Source organism: Cynocephalus volans, chromosome 6 (assembly GCF_027409185.1).
Source record: "Cynocephalus volans isolate mCynVol1 chromosome 6, mCynVol1.pri, whole genome shotgun sequence".
Lineage (NCBI taxonomy): Eukaryota > Metazoa > Chordata > Mammalia > Dermoptera > Cynocephalidae > Cynocephalus > Cynocephalus volans.
Window position 1 is genome coordinate 89,687,465 of NC_084465.1, and position 26,563 is coordinate 89,714,027.

The following is a 26,563-nucleotide window of genomic DNA, read 5'->3' on the forward strand; positions in this document are numbered from 1 at the left end:
GTACAGAATTTCTTTAATATAAATACAGACGGATGGGGATAAATAATATTTAAAACTTAGATTATTCAATGCTTGCAAAAAAAATATAAATAAATCTGACTGTTCACCAGCATACACACACGGAAAGACGTACACTTAAGTCATCCTTGTACAGGGAGCCCCTGTTTCAAAGCGCCTTTGATTTTTTTTCTCGCTCTTTACAAGAAGTGCAATTAAAAAAAAAAAAAACTAAAAATTTTTTTAAAAAGTAATCGCTTCCCCTCGGGAGCCATAATGTACGAACAAATTCACATTGAAAACTACTAGAAAATTTGTTCATATACCCTGTTTCTGATCAAAGAGTGGAAAAGGTAAAGAGTGCAGGGCCAGAGGCCGAGCGAGGGGCGGGAAGAGATAAATATCGCTACTGATACTGACAGCCATTCCAGCAACCAAGATTGCTACGTCACATAAACTATAAAAACGCGTTACCAAAGAAAACAAAACGGGGAAAGGGAGTGGGGGATGAAGGGCGGAGGAGAGAGCAAAGGGAGGGGCTGGAAGAACCTAAAAAAAAAAAAAAAGGAACCAAAGGGGGTACTCTCCTGGCACGCAGCCCCGAGCCCACCATCACAGGTGGGTAAGCTTGGGCGCTTCCTGAATTCTTCCCTGAGAAGGATGGTGGGCGGTAAGGTCCGTGTAGGTGGGGTGCGGCTCCCCTGGCCCGGGCCCATGGTGGTGGCCGCTGCCCAGCGACCCTGCGCCCCCGTAGTCCATGGCGGCCGAGCCAGCGTGGGGGAGGTGAGTTAGGCCAAAGAGGGCCGGCCCAGAGTTGCTCATGGGCTCCACATAGCTGCCCCCCACGAAGACGGGGCTTCCCTGTAAGTGTGGGGTCCCATAGCTGCCGTTGCCCTGTAGGCCATGAGCGTGCGGGTCGTAGTCGGTGGTGCCGCCTGTGCCCGCCCCCGCCGCCGGGTAGCGCTTCTGTGGGGGCGGCGGGGGCGCGCAGCTGGGCAGGGGCGCGGGGTAGGAGGCGGGGTAGGCGCCCTGGGGGGGCTTGGAGAAGGGTGGGGGCGACTGGGGCTCATACGGGACGCTGTTGACCAGCGAATGCATAGAGTTCAGATAGCCGCCGGCGCCGGGGAGAACAGGGCTGCGACTTGGGGACTGGCCCTCTGAGGATGTCAGCATGCCCTTGCCCTTCTGATCCTTCTTGTATTTCATGCGGCGATTCTGGAACCAGATCTTGATCTGGCGCTCGGTGAGGTTCAGCAGGTTGGCCATCTCCACCCGGCGCGGCCGGCACAGGTAGCGGTTGAAGTGGAATTCCTTCTCCAGCTCCACCAGCTGCGCGCTCGTGTAGGCCGTGCGCGCGCGTTTGGACGAAGTTTGCCCAGGAGGACTCTTGTCGCCAGCGCAGCTCTCTCCTGCGAATACAGAGGAAAGAGAGAGGAAGAGCGGCGTCAGGGGCTGTCCACGGCCCCGCCCAGCCTCTGACCCAGCCCAGCCCCTCCTTCCTCCAGGCCCCAAAGATTCCTCCATCTGTCAGAGCCCAGAGAAGAGTGGAAACTAGGTGCTGTCCTCTCTCCTGGCCGGGGAAATAGTACAGGTAGCTAGTCCCTCATACAGCCAACGAACAAATTACAGGCTTCTCCAAAGTAGAAAGAACAAAAGCAGAACTCGCAGTTTGTCTTCCTGGTTTGTATTTCCCTTTTGGAGCTGTTAACTTTCTGACTCATTTACTGGTACTTTGAGCTTATCAGACAACAAGCTGCCTGTGGGCAAGTCTCACCATCTTCATTCCCTTCACGGTAAATGAAATGTGGGACACCTAATGTACACACTCAAACCTTCTTTCTCTCCCTCATTGTCTGACTGATTAGACAGTAGCTTCAACTGGCTACTTATTTATCTCCCAGAAGAATTAGACAGAGTGGAAACCCCAAACTGGAAGGCTTTCTCTGCCCAAAGGAAGGTTCCATTGAAGGTATTCATTTCTGGTGGGGAAGCCCAGGCCCCTCATGCTGGGTCCTATTCATTAGGATTCCCCATGTCATCCAGCAGGCTTCCAAGCTTTCCCCACTAATCTTGTGCCCTCCTGTCCTCCCTGGCCCCCCAAATCGTGGCTCTGGAGGCCCCAGATGCTCATTTTGAGAGCAGAGCACTGGCAACTGGAGAAGGCAGGGGCAAAGGTAACCAAGATGCTAGGAAGCCCAAGGCTGGGGGCCTTTCCTCCAGTGGAATCCAGTTCCAGGAGGCCCATGTGGTTCCCATTAGGATGACAAGTCCACATCACCTCCCCAGGAGATCTCTGGCTGCCTTAATTGTACTAAAACTGAGCAGGGCCTTCCCAGAGGTAAGGCAGCCACTCCATCTGCTGAAACAAAAACTGGCTCTGATTATAGGCTAAGCATTGATTCTGACTTGGAGGGAGACTAGGCCTGCCTTTATTCTGTCACATTTCAGTTTGGGGAGGATGTAACTGTTTCATTAGAATAAGGGAGCTGTGCAAAAAAAAAAAAAAAAAAAAAAAAAGAAAGAAAGAAAGAAAAGAAAAGAAAAGAAAGAAAGAAAGAAAAAAAGAAGAAAGGAAGACAGTGGAACTCAGGTTGGTTCTGCCTAGAGGTCCTAAAACAAGAGTGAAACGAGAAGAGATTCCAACTTCACTATGCCCCACTTGCCCTTGGAGAGGTCCAGAGAGACTCCCATGAGGTCTACATATGGAGTTTTCCGACCCACAGAGGCCTATCATCTCCCTAAGGTGCAAAGGTTCTGGAAACCTTTCTTTTTTTTCGGGGGTGGGGGAGGTTGGAGGAGTATGGGAGCAGTAAACTCTGGAAATCTTCTAGTGCTCCCTGACTGTGGCTGGAAGTAGCTCGGGGGCCCGATAGCCAGGCCTGAGGACCCTCCTCCAGAAGGCACCCCTTTACCTGAGCTGGAGCCGCTGGTTTTCTGCTTTGTGTTTTGCCGCGACTCTTTCATCCAGGGGAAGATTTGTTTAGCCACGGTGGGCGAGTTGAGCAGGGGGCTCTTGGCCGCGCTGGCGGGGGCAGGGTTGCTGCTGGCATTCTGAGTCGGGGAGACGGAGGAGGGGGGCGGGGGCGCGGCAGGGGTGGGCGCGGGGGGCTGCGGCGGGGGCTGAGGCGGCTGTGGGGCGGGGGGCGCGGCCTGGGGCGGCGGTGGGGGCAGGGGCGGCTCGCCCAGGCCTGGGGGCTGGCTGGGCGGGCCACTCAGGGTGCGCAGACACGCTTCGCTCAGCTCGTGCGCCTTGGGGTGGCCCCCAGCGCTGGCTGGCGACTGGAGTGAGCAGGCAGGTCGGTGGTACTCGCCGTCGGCGCCCAGGGCGGAGGACGCCGGGTACGGCTGCTGACTGGCATTATAAGCAAACCCGTTGGCTGCCTGGTAGGGGTAGCCACCGTAGATCGCCGAGCTGTCGTAGTAGGTCGCTTTTTGCATTGCGTTGTTTCACGATCGCGATGATCGCACACTCTGACAGGGGCTTGACACCCGTGAGGGCGCACATTGGCACGCCCCCGCGGTCACGTGACGCTCCGCCGCCAATGGCCGCCCTGCGCAGACCTGGGGAGGGGGGCGAGAAGCGCAGCGCGGTGAGGGCTCTGCGCAAATCCATCTTACTCTCAATAGCTAAGTGACATGAAAGCCATAAAAGAAAAAGTGGTCAGCAATATTTAGCAGCACGACTTGGCCCCGGGCGCAGGGAGCCGCGCTATAAAAAGCCGCTGGAATTTACTGGCAGCTACAAATATTTGCTTAACTTGCGTCTGGAGTTGGGGGATTTTCCGGGGAGAGAGGAGGTGAATGAGTGAGGGCTGGAAGCCGAGTCTCGGGATCCGGGGTCCAAAAGCAGAAAGGCTTGATAGGCTAGAAAGGAACAAGGTTGGGATCCTTCTTTCCCAGGGAAGAAGAAACTTAGGGTGTCCCTTCGACTCCGCTCTTTGGACTGTGCAGAGGGCCAGAGACTCCCCTCTGCGGATCTTGGGGAAGGGGCAAGGAGGCAAAGGGGATCTTTCTCCCACAATCAGTCTTTAGGACTGATATTTACCAAGAGAGGCCTGAGATGGGGCGACTTCCCACCCAGCCCCTTCTCGGACCTTCATGTCCCTAAGAGGGGTTTCCACAAAAATTTTTCCGGGCAATTGCCCTATGACTATGCTGGATTTCAGAAGCAGAGCATCTTAGGCAGTTAATCCACCCTTGTTCTGGGATATGACCCACCTCCTTCAAATGAGCTCCTTGTGGCCAAGAAAGGGGGAGAGAAAACTTTGGGTGGAACAGGGTGTGCACGCAGGCGTATGTAAAAAGAGAGACCAATACCAACACCCCATCCAGCAAGTCACAACTCAAATCCTGGATAGTTCTTTTACTCTTTTCCTTTCCCCATTTCTCAGGCTCTTCCCAGCAAAAAAAAAAAAAAAAAAAAAGAGGTGGGGACCTCTTTCCCTCACTTATAGAATGTTCCCAGACCCTTCTGCCTTGGACTTTCTGAGGTGCTGTTATTCAGGGCAACTATCAAATTCTACCTGTTAAAACATGATGGATTAGAGAAAAAAAACAACCCACCAGGAACCTGAAAAACCAGCGTTCATCTCCATGACCACGGCTTGAACTCTCCTTCCAACTTAACGATAATAGGTTCTGTCTTAGAAACTGCTGTGTAATTTGATGTATGGGGGTCATTTGGCTCTGGACGAGGGATGGAAGCACAAGCCATAAAATCCTGCCAGAGTTCCCTGATCTTTGTGTGCTGTTGTTATTGTTGACATTTGTTACTTGGCCTATTTACCTGCTTCAGAAACACCAAGTAAAAGGTAACACTGAAAATTTAAAAAGCAATTGAAAACCTTCTCAACCCTCTTTTATTTAGAAAGCAGTTTGCAGAAGTGAAATCTGTTTTCTTTTTATTTTCAACCCTTCCATGGTCAACCCTCTGATTCTCAGCACAGAGAAGTTCCATGTGAATTTCATATATTCACACACACACACACATACACACACTCACAATGTTAGTCTCTGTGACCATTTTTAAAAAATGATGGCAAATTCATGAAGAAAATGGTTTACAGTTCATGCCCCAACTATGTGTATTGAGTCCCAGAGTTATTCAAGTTTCCAGGAATAGCAGATACTTTGTTAACTAGAAAAAAAATAATAATGTAATAAGCAACTTCCAGTCGATGCTTATATTTTTGTTTTTAATAATAGAACCCTTTAAATTTCATTATTAAACCAACGATCTAACCAACATCTGAAAAACAGGCACAATTAATTTTCCAGAACCTCAATTAAAAATTACAGCGTCACTTATCCTGAGTTGTTGTACATCATCATGAGCCCTGGAGGATTGTTTCTTTTTTGGAAATAGATGGGAAGCTACAGATACCACGATTGAAAGCAAATAAAGGATAAAATAAAATTTAAAACCGAATTGAAATTTCATGTCTCAGTTTCCTGTTCTTTCACTGAAAACAGTTCCTATTGCATTTGGCAGTGTTAATGTCTGCCATTATACATTTTTAAGACACCAGGCTTGTGTAAAATAAAATGTCAGGTTAAGAAAATTACTCTAGACACTTGAACAGCAACATATTAGATAAAACAAAATTAAGTTGACTTTGAACATGTAATATTTCTAGTGATTTGTTAATCCATTTTCACAGCCTACACCGACCTGCTGCTTACTTAAGCCTTTTCATCAAGTTGTGCATTGTCTCATAAAATAACAAAAAATATCTTTGAAAAATCAAAGAGCATACAATAGCCCCAGAAACTTAAAATATGAGTTCAACTCTGAGATTTCACCAAAGTCCTTCCTATTGTTTGAGGTCGGCAAACTACCACCTTGGAGCTCACATAATTCCCCCACGACCGGGTCCCCAAAGTTTGCAAAGAAGTTGGAGATTTGCCAATCAGGAAACTTTGCTTTGTACCCCAAGCAAGGGCTTTGAGTAGGGGGAGATTCCTCTGCGAAGATCTGTTTCTGGACAATAACTCCCAGGTGCAAGATCTAAAGGAGAGTTGGGGAAGCTAAATTGAGTGCAGGAAGCAAGCCCTATTGTCTCTCTGGAAGATATGCCTAAATTCAACTCCTTCCTTCAGACGCCGCTCCCTCTTTCCACTCCCTCCCCTTCCTCAGCCTGCCCTCACCCCGAGTTTGAGCGGGAACGTCGAGTGAGAACCCACTCCTCCCTCCCCAACCCGGAAAAGTTGAGGCTGGGCTAGGGGAGAGGGAAGAGGTGGGGGCGGGGATGGGAAAGCGGCCTGAACTCGAAGTGTAAGGGTATCAGTCACTGCCGGGAAGGAAGCTCCGGCTTGTGAACTCTTCTTGAACCGAGATTTAAGTCTGCAGCCATAAATCACCGAGACGTAAACTCCGCCATTCAGCGCTGAGAGTGGCCGGTTGTGGCCCTGCTTACCTTAACTTCTGATGAGCGCCGCGAGCACCGGCTCCGGCTCCGGCTCCGGCCCCCGTCCCGGCTCCACCGCCCGGCCGGGTCCCCTCGGCACGGGATGGGCACCGACCCTCAGCATCAGCCGAGACGGCGGGCGGGCGGGAGACCCCGAGGCCCGGACGCCGCCGCGCAGAGCGTGGCCGCCTCGCTGCTCCAGCACCGCTCGCCCAGGGCGGACTGGGGCGGCTTGGACCCCCCTCCCACCCAACCCACCCACCCTCCCTCCCCTCCCCCACACCCCCGCCCCCTGCCCTTCCCGAGGGCAGCAGCCGCGGCCCGGAGATAGCGCTAGCGCCGGCGCGGGGCTCTGCCTGGGCTAGTGGCACCGACTTGGGTATGTTTCTTATGAATATTACACGCGGAGCAGCGTCTGGTCGGGGGCTCGGTGGGGGGTGCTGGGGGCGGGCGGGAGGGGAGACCAAAGCGGCCGGGGAAGCGCGGGCCGGCGTGGGGGATGGGGCTGAGGCTAGGGGAGGGACAGGAGCGAGAGGGGGAGCTCGGCGACGGCGGTGGCGGGAGGAGGGCAGCCATCCCCCACCCCCAGCGCCCTCCCTCCCCTCGCTCCTAGGCATCACGAAAGTCCAGGAAAATTATGCTAATGAGGACAAACGGCTCTCACAAAGGGGCACTCTTGCCGGGCTTTATTTTTTAGGAATCCGTTTGAGAAACCTTGTAACCCTCTGTCCTGGACATTTCGAGTTGGGGAGCAAGGGGAAGGAAAACAAGAAGTGAGTTCCACAGTCTTTAGGCAGTTTACTTCACCTGCCACCCCCAATCCAGGCACCCTAAAGCCAATTGGGGATGGGGGGATAGGAAAAGGCCTTTTTCCAGAGACTTCCCCAAGAGACAAATGGGCTGTCCTTGGTTATATTCCTAGGCAGAAACCGTTGAAATCGTGGCAACCAGGAGGGAGGCGTGGGGAGAGAGGCACATTTGCCCCGGCAATGAAATGGGATGCTCTGGGCTCAGGTACACACGAGGGTGCCTAGAGACCTGGGTCTCTAGCTCTTGTGAGCCCATTTCACAGTACAGACATACAGCTCACCCACAGGGAAGTCAGATAAAGTTCTGACCCCAACACAAACCAACATGCATGATTTTTTTTTCCTCATTAGTGGGATGGGGGGACGCTGAGCTGAGCTTAGGAAAGGCCCTAGTTTGCCTGGTAATATTGCCACAACTTTTAAAAGGGTAGTCTTCCTCCCAAAGCCTGCCTCAGCTCCCCGGGTTCAGAAGCAAACTCTGCAAGGGTATGAGTGTGGCAAAGAGAGAGAAATAGAGCTTTCGTGCAATTCCAAGGCGTCAACCGCGGGTCCTTCTCAAAGGAAGGTGTTAAAAATATAAGTAGTATGTTTAAACTGTCAGGGAGCCAAAGTGTCACCTTAGAGCAAAAACAAAGCCAGGGGAAAGGAGAGAAATCAAAAAGCACTCCCGGCCAGGGTGGCCTCATGCATACCAATGGTTTTTGTCATTTATGGCTGGGCAAGATTTATGACTCGGCGCCCCAAAGCTGTAAACAGAGCACAAAACAGCAAACACTTGCTCCTTATGGCATATTGCGGCAGCGCAACTTGAAAGGGAGGCCAGGCTGGGCCGCGTAGGAGGTGAGAGTCGGCCGCAAAAATCCGCTCCGCGGCATTTTCTCTTCAAACCTGCCCGGTCGGACGTGGCATTTGAAGAAAGAAGGCGTGGGTCAATAATCAACCCGCACTTTCTCCTCCAAACTGCTGACGCGACTCTCACCGCCTTCCCAGCTAAGCCAGCTGCAGCGAAGACCAGTTCTCCGTGAGAACCTGCTCGGCGAGGGGACGTGCTTGGCCGAGGACGCCTGAGCCAGGGCTGCGGGGCCGGAGCGCATACCTTTCCACCAGCGCCAAGATCTCGCCTGGCAAAACGCGGGGACTGGACCTGAGGAGCCGCGGGAGCTTAGATTAGGCCAGGGCTTCCACCTGCCCCCAACTAGGGCTCCAGAGGGCAGAAGTGGGTCTCCGACCTCAACACTAGGGTCTGGCGTCCTGGCACGCAAGATTGTGGGTGCCTCGGCCTCACGCCTCTGAAATTCAAAGGACTGGCTTTGGAGAAAACGCAGGAGAGATGATTAAAAAATAATTTATAACAGCAGAAGGTTTTTGTTGTTGTTGTTGGTTTGTTATTGTTTTTTAAGAGAGAATACTGCTTGTTGATTTCTACCTCCAGAAATTACCCGTCGCGCCACTATGCCCTTTCTAGGCAAATCCCGCAGCAGTGCACCGGACTCCGCCAAAACCATCAAGCTTTTCTTTGCTGAGAGGACTCCCGTGGCTCCTCCAATTCCCTCAAATTTCCGTGGTTCCCGATGTCTCATCCAGGGGACTAGAAGAAAACGTTTTCTCAGCACTAGAAGAATACTCGGATCAGCAAAGGCTCCCGTGGTGCCTTTCTACCATTCAAGGGGTGTCCTGAACCCATCTGAGAGGGCCTTGGGAGACTCTGAGGCTGTCTGTGCAGCCAGGGAGAAAGGTGAGGAATAATTGTTGGCAAGAAGAGGCATCGAAATCCCTGAATGGGAAGGAAAATTATTGATGAAATATACTTGCCTGTGGGGGTGAGGCTGGCATTATGAAGACAGGGGGACCAGCCTTTTTAATAACTAATAGTTTAGCTATAACGGAGTGGCTTTAGCTCTTTCCTGGGAGAAAAAAACGAACCAGTGCTCTATAAATGTGGCTATTGGCTTCTCACTGTGCACGCTTTTATGCAGAACCAGCTAGAGAGTTCATCGTTAGATATTTATTCTGCTTGCTGGCACTGAAGCAACAATAAAAATATGCCTCTAACAAACCTCTATTCCCTCTCTCATTCTTTCTAGCGAAGCTATATTATTTATGAGTCTTTAACTGGGTCAAAAATGCACCAGAACTGGGTCATAAATCATATAAAATGCTGACAAGTAATTGAACAGCAATTAAAACTTACATTTTATTTCCAAGGGGTGTTTTAGAGCACTTGAAGCAGCTCAGTTAAACACGGTTATCGCCAAGGCCGGCATGGGGGAGGGAAGAAGCGGCCCTTCCATTCCCGGGAAGTAAATCCCACTCAAGCAGGGGAAGCCTGATTTGATTTTTCAAGTACAGAAAGAACTAAGATTTAAACAAACAAACAAACAAACAAACAAACAAAAGTAAAAGGGGCAAAACCAATTCCTGACTCCTCGTAGGCATCTCTTTCCCTGCTCCAAGGAGCAGAGAGGAAAGCAGAGTTTCCTCCACCTTTCCAGGGAGTTTCCACCCTTCTCAGGATGCAGGGTCCCCGAAGCCCAAATAGGTCAGGCCTTCCCCATGATTTGGAAGCACATAGTTTAACTCTCATTTGTCTCCATCCTGGCTGCAGCTCCCTTTCTGGGGCTCCAAAGCCAGAGAGATGTCTGCTTCTGCTTCCTGAGGACTCTGCCTATGGACCTTCCTCCAACCCAGGGCTGCATCGTCCAGTTCTCAAACTCTCTATGCCAGCTAAAGGTGGACAGGGAACACCCAGACCAATCACACAGATGAAGCCCAAATCCAGCCCCTGCTCTCTCCTTCCTCTGTTTCCCAAATGTTAGCTCTCACACACACACCCCTGCCCCCTGCCAAGCCTTGCCTAGATCTAAGCTTTCTCTATCTCTCCCTGGGTAGACGGTTCTCGGGGGAAACAATGGGGCACCCTCCGGGTCAGGATCCTTGGGTCGGGCTGCGGAGAAACATGCCCTGCACTGAACAAAGTCGCCGGAAACATCATCAATAAAATGGCAGCGCATCTGCACACTTCATTCATCGATTTCCCTCTTCCAACTGCTCAGACAGCCCAGGTCAGTCGTAACCCTCCATACCTGGCAGGCAAATGCCACCAACCCCAGAGAGATTCCCCTGCTCACCCACCCAGCCCCCACCCCTCCAGGCGGTCTCAGTGCTTGGGCCACCTCGACTGGAACCAAGACAGCGCTTCAGGATTCTCCCTCTGCCTTAGGTTCAGCTCCCGGGACTTCATCTCTGCCCTGCTGCAGTGAACAAAGCCATCCTGGTGCTGGAGGCCACCGAGCCCACCTACTAGCCCCCAAGTATCCCCTCTTTAACACCGTCAACACTTCCCAGGGAATTAAATTCAGAGTCTAAGGCACTACTGGGAATCCTTCAAATGGTTTCGGTTCTAAAAGAGAAACAAAGGAAGAAAGAAGCTGAGGGTCCTCTCCATAAGCCAGGGTCCCCTTGCCTGACCTTTGTCTCTCACAGCCATAACTCACTCTAGATATGAAGAATCAGTGGAAATACCTTAAAATAAATTCCATCCTCCTGGTGTGGCCTCAGGTCCCATCAGCTAGCTCGCCCAGAACCGCTCCATGAGTGCTGAAAACTGCAACTCGCTCCGAGAGTGCTCTCCGGAGAAGGGGAAGGAGAAGGAGGAGGTGGGTACGTGGGGGTGGGGGAAAGCTCTCGCTCTGTAGAGAATCTAGAAAACGTAATCACAGGCGAAGCCTGCCTGGGTCTCCGCTCCAAATGCCACAATAATGTGCTGTATTATGTGCTCACGTGGTCATACGTCAACTTAAATCTTTTTATTTGAAATAGGGAATCACTGAAGGAACGAGGTTTCCAAGCAGAACATTTAGTTTTGGGGGAGGAGACGGGGGGGACCTTGACCAGCAGTCAGTAAGAGTTTTGTCTAGGCAGTAGGATGCTAGGGGCCATCGCTCCCCACACGCATACCACACAAGGCTGTTCTTCTCCACTTACATTTCTTTACATACACTCCAAACACAAGGGAACAGCAATGCTGTCCATATTCTTAGAGTCCATTTAAATTTCCTTAAGACCTCCAACCCAAGCACAAGCTGAATCCAGGACACCCAAGCACTCCAGTCTCCTCTGGCCCACAGGCCAGCACATCAAAAGGCAAGGGCCAGGCCCAAAAATGACTAGCCTGGTCATCAGACTTCCTCATGGCCTGCCATTGTATGGAGCTTGCTAACACCCACACCATACACCACAGCCACTGGAGAAACCAAAAGGGCTCATAATTACCTGACAAAAGATTAAAGCATCTGCTCCAAGTCCAGTTGGTTTTGTTCAATGTGAGCCCACTAGGAAAAATGTGCTTGGCTGAAGAATGGTTGGTCAGGGTTTTGCAAAATCTGGAGAGACCTAGTGCTCTGGCCAAACCTGCATTTACACATTTCCTCAGTGCATAGCTGAGTGATACATGAAATTATAGGTTTCTAGAGATGAAAAATGTAAGGGGAAATGATCCAATTGTCTCTGCAAAAGAGGAAAAAAAGAACCAACCTTCACTGGCATCCCCTGAGTTAATCTGCAAGAAGACTTGGGACCCTTTCTGTAGGGGGGGTCTTTCTGCCTTCCCCTAAGACAACTCCATATCCACCACCAGCTCTGCTCAGGAAGAATCTGGCTGAAACAAATAAACTGCCCCCCCCCCCCGTTTCCACCCCAACTCCTACCTTCTTCTTGGTGACATTGCTTGCTGATTTCAACACTTCACCTTTTCAGGAGTTGGCTAAAAAGTTCCTCTTTTCTGGTCTTATTTTCTGAACTTTGAGAGTACTCTGAGGTTGGTGAGCTCCTCACACCATATCCTTTTGTTCCTAGAGTGCGGGTCTTTGGATGGTTATGCCTAAGTGTGAGGACTCACTTGGTAGCAGCTGCAAGAGGCTGTGTGTGATTCCTCCCCTTCCTTCCTACTCTGCAGGGGAAGAGAAGGGGCCTGATAAGAATTGTTAGGCCCTTAGTAAGGGGGCCTGGTCATAGAAGTGTCCAAGTCAGAAGGTAATAAGAGGGGAGACCTAACGCCTTGGAAGCAAGCCTTGGCCTAAGCTGGTGGCAGTATTTCAATAAGGTTCTGTCTGTGGTATAGCTGGGAGAGGACCTTTATGTGAACTTTCCTGGCTCCAACCTAGGTCACAAGCTGGAGAACCCAAGGTGAAAACCTTCCTCTTCCAGGTTTGGGGATGGGAGACAGGACCAAAGGCTGGTTTTCAAAAAGCATTCTCCTGTACCCCAAGGACTCAGTCTGGTCATCCACATTGCCCTCTGCCCCCTTAAACTCTCTTCCCCCCAATCATTCTGAGCTCTCCAGATACCCTAGAAAAGGACCTGGAAGTATTGCTGAGTTGCTGGCAAATCCCCCCCCCCCCCCCCCGCCAAGCACATCCCCCCCCCCCCCCCCGCCATGCACACATACAAAGTTTCTGCAGAGGCATCAATTCAAAGATAAGGAGCCCCCTTCAGAACTCTCAGAACAGTCTTGAGCAAATTGAAACTCTTGAGGCCATACATCAATGGGAGAAGTCCTTGGTATTGCTTCAGAGAAATGCCTTAATGCCAGCAAGGCCCAGAGTCATCTCAGCTCTAGCCAGGAGCCTCCACACTGCTAACAACCCAGTTAATGCTCCAACTGCTGTTTAACAATTAACATTAACTAGTTGGGGTGTATTGGGTGATTTGATGGGAAAAGAATGGGGAAATCTGAAGAAGCCAAAGCAAATTTAACTTTTGAGGGGAAAATGGCTTCCCAAAGAGATGTTGGCCTGGGCAACCCACTCAGGGAACCAGCAGCTGAGAGTCCTCCTTCACCACTCTAAAATCCACTTTCCTGGGGCAAAGCTATGGACCTTTAAAAAACCCAGCTGCCAGTCCTCCTCCACTCACACCACCAGCCCCCAGCCTGGCCAGGGCTGAGAACCCATGCTATGGTCCGGCCACCAGAGCCAAAATAGTGGGAAAGTTGGCTTGGAAGGAGCAGAACAAGGATACAGGCCATTAGTCAATATTTGCAAGGCTGTTGGCAGATTAGATATATCTGTACTCAAACACTGCAATCTGATTCTCTATCAAAAATACACTTAACATTTTTGTCCCTTAGTCAACTCGAGTGTTTCCTCTACTCAGCATCAGGTAAGGCTCTCTTAGCCCACTTTGTATGTATGTGTGTGTATGTGTATGTAGATGACAGTTCATAATTTAACATGAGATTTTTTTTTGGGTGCAACTGCAGTACAAACGGGGTCCAAGTTCTCTGGACACATGTGGATATGTATATCGTGTTATACACGTGTCCCTAAACTCCTGCAACTATTTATACATGCAATTGTTTTGTTGTTTGCAGAGATGCAAATCATATACACACACTGAGTTGCAAATTCCTGAAATGTTCAATCTATATTTGATATAAACATACAGTAGCTGAGAAAGTAACACATCCTCACAAGGATGTGTTTACTACCTATATCAGACTTAGAGCACCACTGAATAATATGTTAACTTTAACAACTGACACCTATTTGGGGAACAAATTTTAGATAAGACCCAGGCCTACAGAATAGAAAACAAAATCTTAAAACTTTTTAAAAAGAATTCCTGAAAGAACAAGGCAAATTCATTCGTTCACACCAAGCTTCCGCAAGCTATTCCAGCAGCCCCTCCCCCAAACAGGCACGTAATTTATGGATCTTTTACAAGGTAATAAACCACAGTAATTACCTCCCTGCATCCCAAACTAAGAGAACAAATTAAGCCAGAACTTGAAAAGAATTTTAAAGAGTTTTCCCTTGTTCCAAATAGGAAAAGAAAACGCCGAGACCCGTGCTTTTCCTATAGCAAGAACCGCGGATCAGCCCTCGTGAAGAAACGAAGACCCGCTGCGTGCAAAGGCCTAAACGTTCCAAATACAGCAACTTCCCTCGTGCCGAGGAAAAGCAAAAGGATCCGATTAACTGCAAGGCTGTGACGCAAGTTTCCTCAGCCGAGAGCTGGGACTGGTGACAATTTCCGAACTCATGGCCTCCGCAGTGGCCTCAGTTGACAAGGAGAGCGGCCCACGCAGCGGCCGCGCCCGTGGCCTCTGCTTGCTTTCGCCCTGCTGTTCCGTGCAGTGGCTTGTTGGGGCTTGCAGGAAGAAACAAGCACACCCCTCTGACTCTCCCACCCATCTCTGGCTTCTGCAACCGCTCGTCCCGCCTAGCACCGGCTCTGGGGCAGACTATTTGTCTGCCTGAAGCCCCGCATTCGCAGGGCGTGCAGCTGAAGGGAATCCTGCTCCAAAACTCTTCCGAAGTTAAATATTGACCAGGACCGCTTTCAACCGACTGCAGTTGCCAGGAGCCAGGAAGTAAACTCCCAACCATCCGGTGCAACGCGGCGGGCGCGCAGCGAAGAGTTTGGCGCAGCGCTTACCTGGAAAGATGTTTAAATCTGAACCAGGAATTGCCTCCAACTCCAAGCGCTCAGCGAATCGCCTTGTCCGGTGTCCAGACGCTCTGAGGACAAATAAACAGCAGAGGGTGAACGGTGGCTGCGAAGGAAGGGAGTTGGAGGACTGGAGTTAGAAGCGCGGCCTGCGCGGGCGCCAGGGTGGTGGCCCCGGGGGTGACGCGAACACGGAGGAGTCGCCAGGGCACTCGTCCATGCGGCGCACTCATTGCTCGAAAAGTTCCAGTCTACAAATGGCTCAAAGATGGTGATTTATTTTTGAAAAATAAATACATACTCCATCTCCGCACCCACACTCTCTTTTTCTTTTTTTTGGGGGGGGGGGGTAGAGGGGAAAGAAAATGGACCCGACGGAGGAAGATAGGGAAATGGAAAAAGCTTTGCTGGTGGTAGGGCTCTGCTTACAGAGCTCCTCACGCACCCCAACGTGGGGAATGCGAATGCATGCTTTATTTTCTTTTGCTAACAAAGGGAAGCCTTGTCTGGGAGCATTCAATCACGGACTCTTCTGAAACCTCACTAATAGTGTTCGTTTCTGTTGGCGCGAAATGAGACCCGGGCTCAGTCCACCGGCCGGAGGCGGTCTTGGGAGGTTTTGTCTTCTGGTTCATTCAAGCCCTGGGCGCGTCACTTCTTGGTCTAGTGGGCTGGCGGGACTACTGCAGCGCCCAGTCCCTCAGAGCAGGCCAACTACGGCTGCTGGGGACTGAGAAGGACGCGGGCGCTGGACAATATCCGGTCAGGGGTCCTGATCTTTTCTCCCTTGCGCAGCGGCGATGCCCTAATTCTGCTGCGATCTCATCCTTCACAGCATTTGCAACCGTCTCTTGCTCTCTAACCAGCAAATGGTCATCGGGGCCGTCAGCCGACTTTCTGGGAGCGGGAGACGCTAGAGAAGGGGCAAAGAATCGTCCCCGCACTCGCCTTGGCTTGGAGTTCTCCACCCTGCTGACCCTGCGGGGCCCTTAGCATCTACAGCCCTAACCCTGTCCCCACCACCCCTTTACTCATACCCAGGTAACCTCTCCACACTCCAGCCTGCCCCAAACCCTCCGTGGTCTGTCCCACGTCCATGCAATCCTGCTGATAGCGTCAAGAGGGGCTACCAAATACCGGACGAGTCCCCTGACCCCTGGCTTAGGAAGCCCCTAGCACACTGAACAAGGTGTGGCAAACTGGCAGCTGCCCTCTGTCACCACTCGACCCGCAGCCCCCACTCTCCACCAGGCACTTGGGACTCAGAGTTCACACTGGGCTCCTTTCTCTTGTTCAAATTCGCCCTCGATGTCCCCATAGGAAGTGCCCCCTGGCCTTGGGGCTCCTGGCCTGACTCTGGGTGAGGTGGGGCTCGGCCATCCTGCACTCTGCCACTCAACTTCGCCCCAGAGAGATCCGCTCCGCCGCCATCCACCACCACCACCCCACACGACGCTTAGGAGTATTGTAATTATTATGGTTATTATTGTTGTTGTTCTTTCCTTATCCCCAAGCCTAATAGTCACGGCTGCTGTTCCCCCATAAATCGTTCGGACTAATGAGTCACAGAGAGATGTTGCCCAGGTCGCTCGCTCTGCAGTGGCCGCCGCCGCCGCCGCCGTGGCCTCAGTCTCCGCGTTCTTGGCGCTCGCTCGCTCCCTCGCTTGCCCGGCGCGAGTGATTTATGAACAAAGCCGCGCGCCCGTCCTGTGGTATCTCTGCAGCCTTCCCCAGCGTGAATCAGAACATTACCAACTGTCTGCGCATCCGTCCCACTTCATCACCAAAGCCAGGACGTGACCGCAGAAAACCCGAGCCCGAACTCACGTTTTCGAGGTCGTGGAGCGGTCCCCGGACTCGCAGAAACCGTGCGGGAAAAAGTCCCAAGACCCAACGAGAGCCCGCCAGGTCCGGTCTTCTCCACTGTAGGGCTCTCTCCTGCCTTCCAGGAAGAGTTAAATGCCTTTAAAGATATATCTGAGGGTGCGTGTTTTTTAAAAATCAAATTGGAAGTTGGAGTCTCACTTCTGAGAGATTCATTCCTAGTGAGGCCCTGACGACTCCGATCCGTTCCTGACAATCTGCATTAATTATTTAATGAGTCACGTGACTTCAAAGATTACAATTTCAATATCTCCCTCCAACAGGCGCTATACACCTTTATCAACAGCAACCAGGGTCCTTGTTTGGCTTTTTTGTTCCCCAGGCCTCCAGAGAGCATTCGCCCTTGCCCTGGTTGGGGCAAGACATCACCATCCAAATACCAGAGTGAGCATAGCGGAATTAGTCACTCTGGGATTATGAGCATCATGGGCTGTGGGGAGCCCACTGCTCTCCCAGTACCTGACATCCGTCCTCTTCTGAATCCAGTAGTCAGCCCACCTGTCTGAGATCCATGACTAGGGCGGTTTGGTTACAAAATCTCCCCAGGCAGCTTTGATGGTGCATCAGGCAAGAACCCACCCTTCTTTCCCAGCTGCACAGACTTGTGGTCATCTGCGTGAAGTGTAAGTTAAGATGCACATGTCCATTTCCAGCAGAATAGCTTCTGCAGAGGAAAGCTGCCTATGCACTTAACCCTATCCAGGGTGAGACCAAAGGCTCTATTCAACCAGCACACTCATTAACACAAGGAACTTTATGTGTGTGTGTGGTGGGGGGGCACTCAGGTGCCTCAGTTTCCTCATCTGGAAATTGAGAAGATTGAAACAAAATGGCCTCCAGGTCTCTTTCACCTTGGACATTCTTTCAATCTGGGAATCTCTTTCAGCCTCAGGAATCAATCCCAGAGAGAGTGGGGCTGTCCTGAAAGGGGGGAAGGGGTCCCCAAGTTTGGTGCCTTCAGAAGAAGAAATGCCAAAGTTCCAAGCCAGAAGTTGCAGACTAGAAGGTTTTACCACAGCTCCAGCAGCCTCCCTGATGCTATCAAGAAGACAGAACCCACATCTCTTCTTCCTTCTATTGTCTCCAGCCCCCACTCGTTGAGACACTCAGCAGAGTTATTCTTGGGCCAGTGTATAATATAGAGAGAAGGGGCAACAAGAGCAGCAGCTGGGAAAGGTGAACCTGTATTCTTCAATACAGGACTGTGTCTAGGGATGCAGAGACCAAGGGATTACCAAGAATGGTCTAATGCCTGCACAGAACCCACTCATTCTGATGGGAAGCCCTAAGTTTCTGCTTGCTGCATTGATTCTTTGGGGCTTTTCTTTCCTTCCGTTCTAGAGCTGCTGATCTAGAATTGCTAGAGAGAAGACAACAATGAGAAGAGCAGCAGTTTAGAAGCTTAGGAAATTAGGGAGACAGAGGAAAGATGGTGATAACCCCCCTATGGGGAGAAGGCTGAGAGGTGGAGAAATGGGGCATGCTGGGACAGCTGGGTATAAAGTCTTCGGTGATGCTGTGAGGAGGGCCCCACCCCCCACCATATATCTAGGTAATCTTCCCATGAGCTCCATCCTGGGTATTAAGTACTCTACTATGCCTGTCACAGTTGAATTCCTGCTGTAATAAAACACCGGGTATATCATAGATTTCAGCAAAACTAGGGGGAAAAAAGCCTGCAAAGTGCCATTTTTCTTCAAGGGGGAGAGTGTTAAGTACTTAATTCAAACTGTGACCATTAAAGTGTCTCCTATCCGATTTAGGTTGATTTCAGATGTTGACAAAACTTTTATCTCTGGAGTCATGCACAGCTTGGCTCTGTGACTAAAGCAGATGAGTGTGTATTAGAGGGAGGGAGGGAGAAAGAGAGAGAGAGGAGAGGGGAGCATGTGTAACGGTCATTTTGGTAGGAGAATTATAGAGCTTACACAAAATACTGTCTTTAAAGGTCAAGGGTTTGAGGGGCCAGTAGAGTTTGCTTAAAAAAAAAAAACAATTAATGAGATAGAAAATTTGTCCTCTGGGTGAACTCTTATGGTTGCCCTAGCAAAGGGCAGACAATGCATGATTTTGAAACACAAAGTGGGATTTTCTAAGCTGTTATAACAAGCTCCCTTAAAGGCCAAATCTGAAACAGGCAAAACACTGTGAAGAAAGTATGCAAACATATGTATTATTTTTGATAATTTTGGTTTTGTAAAACTCACCAATAACTTAATAATCAATACAGTTTGGACAAAAATGCCATTTTATGCTGGAATATCAGAAAAACTATCCTGATCCTCTCATCCTTTTTCTAGATATGAGCAAGTGAAAGAAAGTCACCCACTTTGCCCCCATACAACTGCCTCTAGCATGAAGCTAATGAATGTCCCCATACCCCTCCTTCCCCACAAAGAAGAAATATAAGAATTTACCTTAAATGATGATAATCTGCCATTTGAGGTTGTGCAGCTCCACACTCAATTTCCACCACAAGCCTAGGCATTTTATTTTTAGCAGACAGCCAAGATGCTGCATCTTTGCCTGAGACCACATTATTTGCAAGAAGATCCCTCTCTCCTCCACAGACTTTTCCCAGAGAATGCCTTTCAGAATTGCTGTTGAATCACAAAGAAGTATTTATTGTATGAGGTGATTAATGATTCCTGGGAAAATTGCTATTTTCAGCGTGATTTAATTTCGTTTTACAAGTACGTGTAGTAGGGGGAGGGTTAATAAGTTTCAGCAGCAGTTGCATTGCCTCCAGAAATCTCTGGCACCCGTTCACACCTTATAAAATGCACTTTATGCTAGGTTTTTCCTGACTTGGGAAGGCGTGTGCCTATTTGCCCCTGAATTTCTTGGCCACTCAGAGACTGGTGCTCACTTTCCTCTCCAATCTGTTTGTTTGTAGGTAGAGAACTGATCATCCTTGCTTGTATCATGCACAGGGTAGCAGAGGTGAAAGGGGTACCAGCACCGACACTTGCTAAGGGTTTTGCCATGGAAAATTTTTTTCTGATGGAAAAATGTGTTTAAAATTCCTCTGACTTTGTAGTAGTAGGTGAACACCCCCTCGCATTTCTGCTAAAATTACTATATGACCTAAATACTGTACTTTGGGGGGTGGGGTGGAGGGCAGCTAGCCCTTACGGTGATCTGCACCCTTGACCTTGATGTTATAAAACTGCATTCTAACCAGCTGAGCTAGCCAGTCAGCCCTAAAACTGTACCCTTTTTTAAAGATAAGTTTTAAAAGACAGTTCCAATATTCTGGCTAGTGTGAATTGGTTTTCTGTTATCTTGTTGCAGTGTGTCCCCCTGCAGTGAGCACCAAGTCAAAATCAGTAAACAAATATTAGGGTTATAAAGATTGAAAAGTGGGCTTTGATTTTTGACCTTTTGGATCTTGATCTCTGGGATAGAGCAGAAAGATTCCAAAGCATTTGAGGAAAGTGACCCTAGTTCAGAGTTTGGCTTTCTTCAGCAGTGACCTCATCCAGATCTGGTTTACTTGGGGGTACATTTTGGTGTGTCATTAAGCTTTTTCTTTCTTCAGAAGAAACTCTGGAGGGTATACTGGGAAAATTCACTATATTGTGAAAGCTCTTCCTTCAAAAAGGAGAAGCAAGCAAGAAAACAAAAATTCCCAAGTTGTAGTTAGTGAAGAGGACCTTAAGAACAGCCAAGAAACAAAAAGCAATCTCAACCCTTTGCACAAACTATTTTTTATCTCCAGAGAAACAGGCAGATTAAGTGTGAAGGTGCAATAAATACCAAAGGGACCACTGCTTTCCAAGTATGCTCAGAGTTCAGTGTGTAGAACAGCTGCAGAAACTCCTGGGCCTGCAGCACTGCATGGTTTCAGCTTTCATTGCAGGGAAGGACACGTTTCTATGCCTTACAGAGACTTGAAGCCTGAAAGCCTGGCCAAGTTTGGGAAGAAGAGGAGCCCTCTCAGAGCTCAAGAGCCTTCCTGCTCTTTGGAACTTTTCCATAGTGGGTCAAGCTTGACAAGAGTTCAGCTCAAGTTGAACACACACACACACATTCATACAAATTATGTCAGCAGTCAGAATCCAAGTGAACACAACTCAAGCCATCTACAGGGTTTTTACATGCAAGGTTAAGCATCTCAGTCCAGAGAACTTTTGCGGATTTTTTAATGAAAAACTTAGGAAACACAAATCTGTGTCTTAAATTTTTAATGTTTTTTTAAAATGAAGTTTATTCTTATCACATGGCTTTCTATATAGCCACATCACAATTTGTACAGTAGCACATAGGTCTAAATGTACTCCCTTTTCCCCCAAGATCGTGCCCCAGAATAAGACAACAATTATCATTATAACAATACCTTAAATAAATGCAAGGAAGGGAAACATGTCACACCTACCATAAAGGTCTACACATTTTGAGAATTAAATAATCTTGTGAGGTCCACAATGTCTACTCATTTATTCAGTTCAGTATAAGCTTGTATGAGCTGCCTTAATGGGGGAGGGGGAGATAAGGAATGTGGAAAAGGGTCTGTTTTCTTTTGCTTGCAACAAATGTACAATTACATGTCCCCAATCAGCATGGACTGTCCAGCTGACTGTAGCCATCTCAAAAGCATTTGATGCCAAGTGGTCCTTCTCAGGCATCTAAACCTGGCAGCCTTGTTCAGGCCAGCAGGTTGTTCTACAAGCCAGCATCCTGGACAACTGTCCTCTCTTGAGTGGCAACCAGCACACACTCTTACCGGGATAATGTCTTCTTTTTGGTTATCCTTTTCACCAAGTTGGGTTTTGTTTTGGTGTCTGTTATGGTCCAGACGGGGACGAATGGGTGGGGGGAAAGGGGAAGGAGAAAAGAAGAAAAAAACAGGTAAGAGATTAGGAACTGCTCTAGGTCTCTAGAAGATTATATGGAGGACGGAACGGGTGTGGAAGTGCCCGGGTGGGGGTGAGGTTGGGGGTGCGGACTCTGAGTTTGTGCTTTCCCTGGCGGGCCAGCAGAGGCCGAGGCCGAGTTGGAAGACCGCATCTTGGTGTTGGGCAGTTTGTGATCTTTCTTCCACTTCATCCTCCGGTTCTGGAACCAGATCTTGACCTGGCGCTCAGACAAGCAGAGTGTGTGGGCGATCTCGATGCGGCGGCGCCGGGTCAGGTAGCGGTTAAAATGGAACTCCTTCTCCAGCTCCAAGACCTGCTGCCGGGTGTAGGCGGTTCGAGAACGCTTGGGCTCCCCTCCGTTATAACTGGGGTTGACTGAATGCCCAGAACCCCGAAAGAGAAGGCCAAGACAGAGGCAGTGGAAGAGAGAGAAAGGAGGAGGAGGAGAGAGAAGGTGGGGTGGGGAAGAGCAATCGGACATCATCATTATATAATAACCTGACACCAAGTTCACGCAAGATACATAAAAACGGCAAAGAAAATGTTTCACAGGCTATTGACAACGGGAAACACCCGAGAGCCATAAAGAACGGCGCTGGGCATTGGGGCTGAAGAAAAGCTTCAAAGACACATGGCCTGAAGCCTCTGCCAGGGCAATTAAATTTATGGGGGCTATAATTACTGCCCTAACGGTTTGGCGTCTCGTAAATCTCCCGATAAAGGGACCCCGGGTACAAAAGGGTTCTTACGTTGGAATCAGGCGCTGGCTGACGCGCACGCACCCACATCCCACTACAGCCCAAGCCAGATGGGGGCTCCCCTCCCGAGGTCCCCTTCCCCGGGCCTCTCCCTCCTGACCCCCGCTCCGACCCTCCAACCAGGGCCCAGCCCCAGCCCACCCGCCCGCGCCTCCCCAGCGGCGCCACGTACCGGCGCTGACATGGATCTTCTTCATCCAGGGGTACACCACGGGCTCCTTGCCCTTCAGGCCCGGCGGGCTCTTGTCGGCCAAGAGCAGCGGGCACGCGGGGGCGCTGCCCCCTACCGGGACGCCCGGGGTGGCGGGGGCCGCCTCGCAGCGGCGCGGGGTCGCTGGGGGCGCCGCGCGATGCTGCGGGGGAGGTGGCGGCGGGGGCTGCCGCCCCGGCTGCAGGACATGGCTCGCGTGCAGGCCGTGCGCAGGACCCTTGGCATGCGCCGGGGGCTGCTCGGGCTGCCGCGGCCGCCCGGGGCTGGAGCCGCCGCGGTAGCCATAGGGGTAGGCGGCGTCCGCGGTACCGTGCGCGGGGTAGAGCGCGGCCGCGGGATAGGCGGGCTCGCGGGCGGCCCGCGGCGCGTAGTAGGAGGCGGGGGGCTCGCGGCTGCCGCCCGCGTGAGGGAGCTGGGGCTGCGGCGGCGGCAGGTGCTGGGTAGCGGGCGCCGGGGGCTGCTGGTAGCCGGGGCCCCCGCCTGGGCCGCCGTCCCCGCCGCCCGGGCCGCTGTGCTGCGCGTACTCCTCGAAGGGAGGGAACTTGGGCTCGATGTAGTTGGAGTTTATCAAAAACGAGCTCATGGTCATTAATTTGTGAAGTGCAAAAATACTAATTTTTCTCGCGTTGTCGTTTTTCTGGGCTCGGCGAGGCCCCTCCCCCTCTCGCCTCGCTTCCCATCCCCCTTTCCTCTGCGCCCTTCCCCTCCCCCCGCTGTCAAGTGCCCACCCCTCCCCCTCCCGCCGCCGCCACCACCACCAAAGTTCGCGCCGCTCCTCCCCCGCCCGCACGCGCGCGCGCGTTCCGTCTCAGCCCCGCGCGCGCCCCGCCCCGCGCCCCACGTGTAACGCCCCCACCAATGGGCTCGCCGCGCGCGCGGACCCGGATCAGGAAACGTGCGGGTGGGTGATGGATGCCGCGGTCGGGTCCCGGGCGGGGGGAGGAGGCGGGCACTTTGGCTCCCAGCCCCCCAAATTTGATTCCCTCTGGGAATTCAGAGCCTGTCAGGCTGTAAGTCCTCCGGGCCCTGTGCGTGCCCGACTCCTGGCTAGGCCTCGGGGCAGCCAGGCGGCCAGGGCTCAGCGCTGACCTCGGACCCAGCCTTGCTGGGCCTCGGGTCCTCCAGGGTTCGCGGCCGCCTGGGGAGGGGTAGGACATTGGCACCGAGGGGCGTCCTGACCCCGGGATAAAACGAATGAGGAGGACAGACCCGTTTTCTCACCCACTAACCCCCTTCCCCACGCTCTGCTCCTATCGTCTGCCCGAGAGTCCCTGCTTTGAGAAGCCTGGCGGGAGCCGCAAAGGGTGGGTGGGTGGACAGCCGAGAGAAATCGACTCGAGGATGTAAAGCGGAGCCATTCCAACATAACCGGAGGGACGCTTTTCAGATTTCCCTCCTTTTAGAGACAGTATCTGTATTGTTTTGTTTTCCTAAGAAAATTTGGAACCTTTCTAACAGCGTCTAATTAAGTGGAGATGTCGACGTAAGAGCTAAATATGCCCACGTTTACTTGGTGCGATTGTGAGAAAGAAGGTGGCCCAAGGATGGGAATGGATAGAAGCGAAGCCTCCACAGAACCGAGCTTTGAAACCAGTGTCTTCCTATTTCAGAACAAGCCCCAAACAAAAACAAGCTAAGGATAGGTTAAGCACCTTGCCGGGTCTGATCGCCGACGGGTCTTTTCCAGCTGAGAATTTTATGTTTTCTTTTTTGGATGCTGCTCTCTCATAGCCATATCTGAGGCTAGAGTTATATTTACAGGACAGTCTATAATTTCTGAATTGCTGAAAATTAGCATATTAACGATATTAGTAGCTCTAGAAAGGAGGGAAAGGGGACTGTTGCCTGCCATTTGGTAATTGAAATTTGATGTGTAAACTAATTATGTCATTATTAAGAAATAAATTACTTATTAATTCCACCTAATGTTGATCTTTGAAGTAAATAGTGATGCCTTATTCGTCCTGTGTGCTTTCCCTTTCCTTTTCTGAGTAACAGACACACCTAGACCCTCTACTTTTCAGCCTATATGCAAACTAGCATAGTCACCATTCTAAATATACTTTCATATTGGCACGGAAAGCAAGGATTTTTCAGCTGGTGCACCTTAGTTGATTTTTCAAAAAGCAGTATAAACAGTCTTCTCACAACTCAGTCTGGAACACAGACAGAGAAAGTTATAGCCTAAGCCTGGAGACACTTCAAAAGGAATGCCAATTCTATCTTCATTTATATCGGTTACTCATATGAGTTACTAAATGCTGGAATATCTCCATTTGATGGATAGTCATTTAATGCTTAGCCACATAAAGCCTATTATATGGGACTAATCTTTAAACTAATTTAGGAAAAGAGGTTAAAAAAGGGATTATGTTAGCTTTCTAACTAGAATCACCCTGAAGTGGTACAAAGAGGTTTTCCACATTGGGTGTATGTGTGTGTGAAGAGTCTGTCCATTGACATGAGGTACCCTGAAAATGTTTTGTTTTTAATGAAATCTGAGCCGCAGGCAGAAGTCAACGCTGAGTGTAATCTTTAGATATCCTTGCTAGACTGGGGGGTGGGGAGAAATCCTGTGATATGGCCGCCTAAACCAATATCTCTCCCCAGCAAGAAAAAAATATATATGCATAGGTTATATACTATATAGTATACATCATATACACATATGTGATATTTAATACAAATCTGGGCTCTCTAAGCTTCAGGGGGAATAAAAAGCATGAGGAAGAAATCTTGCCCTCCTCCTCATGTCATCAGCTTTAAGTACTAGGGTCTTAACCATGTCTGTTTAATGTTATTTACAGATTCTAAAACACAAAATTTGTGTTGTTTAGCCTCAGAACCTTCTACCAGGTTTCTATTTTTAAGTATTAAGAAGACACGGGCACTGTTTTGTGTATGGCTAACCTAAACCAGTTCTCTGTGCCTGTGTTTCGTGTGGTTCTATTACTTTGGGAAGATGGGCTTACACAGAATCCCCCAAGGCCTGTAACTTGTCTTTGCGGTTCGTATCATAAACACAAACGGAGCCAGGACCACCAAGTGTTATCTCACACACCGACATTTTGACATTTTACTGCAAGATTTATGGCTGTAATAAACAATCTCAGTACCTTTTCTGAACCTTCCACAATCTCCCTTTGCAAGCTATAGCATCATTCTACTGAATCAAATAATCATTTGAAAAACATTTTTGAAAGTCACCTCTTGCCTTTACATAAGATGCAAAACACCAGAGTAAAGCCAGGAAGAAACTAACATAATTAATATACAAACTGAAGTTTACCAGCATCATCTCGCCCGAGAAAACCTGGGATGCCCTGAAATCTCGAGCAGAGAGGGAGCATGCTAATCTTCACACACCAACTGGCTCCAGTCCCAAGTGGGGCGAAAACATTATCCTTTCCTTGGGAAACTGGTAAGCACATTTGCTCATTTCCACGTGCAGGGATAACATATATTCCCAACAAAAGCTTTCTTAAAATCCCATTCAGTGAAATAACTTTTCATCCTGTCCTCGCATCCCAGATGGAGAAGGAGAGTGAAGGAAGTCTGAGGGAGAGGGAGGGCGAAAGAGAGGCAGTGTTTGCAGCTTGGTTTGAATCTGATTTGAATCATTTTCAATATATTTGGGACAGCCTTTCCTCTTGAATACAACCCTGTCCCAAGTTTCAAAGTGACCGAACAGTGACACCGTGTGCATTTTGTTTCTTATTAATCTCACACATTGACAGTCTTTGTTAAACCACAAGGCGCGCCCTTCACCAGCCGACATTTTCATATTTGTTAGACGCGCTGACCTGAAGTTCACCTCGGCCTTGGACTTTGCGCTTTTAAAAGGTCTATACAGTGTCTTTTAGAGAGCAGGGTGCTTTGCCCAGGCCACTCCTTCTCAGGAAAAACCAAGGGGAAAAAGCAAAGGAAATGTAAACGTTATGGAAGGTATTGACAGTATTTGTCCTTTGTTCTTTAGAGTGACAGTCCCCAGACTGTTCTGTATCTGAAGCGCGTTTCTGGAGCGAACAGGGGAGTGGCAAAATTTCAAAATGCCTGATGATGGCATTCAAGGGCTTCTCCCCACCTACAGCAGGTACATGATTTTAGAGGAAAAACAGTTCATCAGCCATTTAACCAGTTAATTGTTTGGGGGTGATTTCCTTGTAGTAGTTTAAAATAATGAACACAA

The 26,563-nt window shown here is 50.0% G+C and overlaps 3 protein-coding genes across 4 annotated transcripts in view; all 3 read right to left on the reverse strand.

Annotated features, from left to right (window-relative positions):
* On the reverse strand, positions 1–21,405 carry HOXA3 (homeobox A3). 2 transcript variants are annotated; one of them, XM_063099812.1, is made up of 5 exons: positions 21,273–21,405; positions 18,964–19,146; positions 14,651–14,733; positions 2,910–3,558; positions 1–1,406 (listed from the first exon to the last, which is right to left on the reverse strand). In XM_063099812.1, the coding sequence occupies exons 4-5, from the start codon at positions 3,433–3,435 to the stop codon at positions 610–612; spliced, it is 1,323 nt and encodes a 440-aa protein (XP_062955882.1). In that variant the 5' UTR covers positions 3,436–3,558; positions 14,651–14,733; positions 18,964–19,146; positions 21,273–21,405; the 3' UTR covers positions 1–609. The 2 variants fall into 2 exon arrangements, with proteins under 2 accessions (XP_062955882.1, XP_062955883.1); XM_063099813.1 differs by lacking the exons at positions 14,651–14,733; positions 18,964–19,146; positions 21,273–21,405 and adding an exon at positions 8,310–8,374.
* Positions 21,315–26,563, reverse strand: part of HOXA5 (homeobox A5) — a 14,620-nt gene continuing 9,371 nt past the window's right edge. Inside the window, exon 4 of the mRNA XM_063099817.1 lies at positions 21,315–21,330. The gene's annotated coding sequence lies outside the window, so the exon portion shown is untranslated. The remainder of the gene's footprint in view (positions 21,331–26,563) is intronic.
* HOXA4 (homeobox A4) lies at positions 21,415–22,963 on the reverse strand. Its single transcript, XM_063099814.1, has 2 exons — positions 22,336–22,963; positions 21,415–21,780 (listed from the first exon to the last, which is right to left on the reverse strand). The coding sequence occupies exons 1-2, from the start codon at positions 22,961–22,963 to the stop codon at positions 21,434–21,436; spliced, it is 975 nt and encodes a 324-aa protein (XP_062955884.1). The 3' UTR covers positions 21,415–21,433.

Excerpts from the sequence above, each read along its gene's own strand:
- HOXA4 (XM_063099814.1), bottom strand. The coding sequence starts at position 22,963 with ATGACCATGAGCTCGTTTTTGATAAACTCCAACTACATCGAGCCCAAG. Across the intron at positions 21,781-22,335 it reads GAAGATCCATGTCAGCGCCG|TCAACCCCAGTTATAACGGA; the intron begins GTACGTGGCGCC and ends CTGGGCATTCAG.
- HOXA3 (XM_063099812.1), bottom strand. The coding sequence starts at position 3,435 with ATGCAAAAAGCGACCTACTACGACAGCTCGGCGATCTACGGTGGCTAC. Across the intron at positions 1,407-2,909 it reads AACCAGCGGCTCCAGCTCAG|GAGAGAGCTGCGCTGGCGAC; the intron begins GTAAAGGGGTGC and ends CTGTATTCGCAG.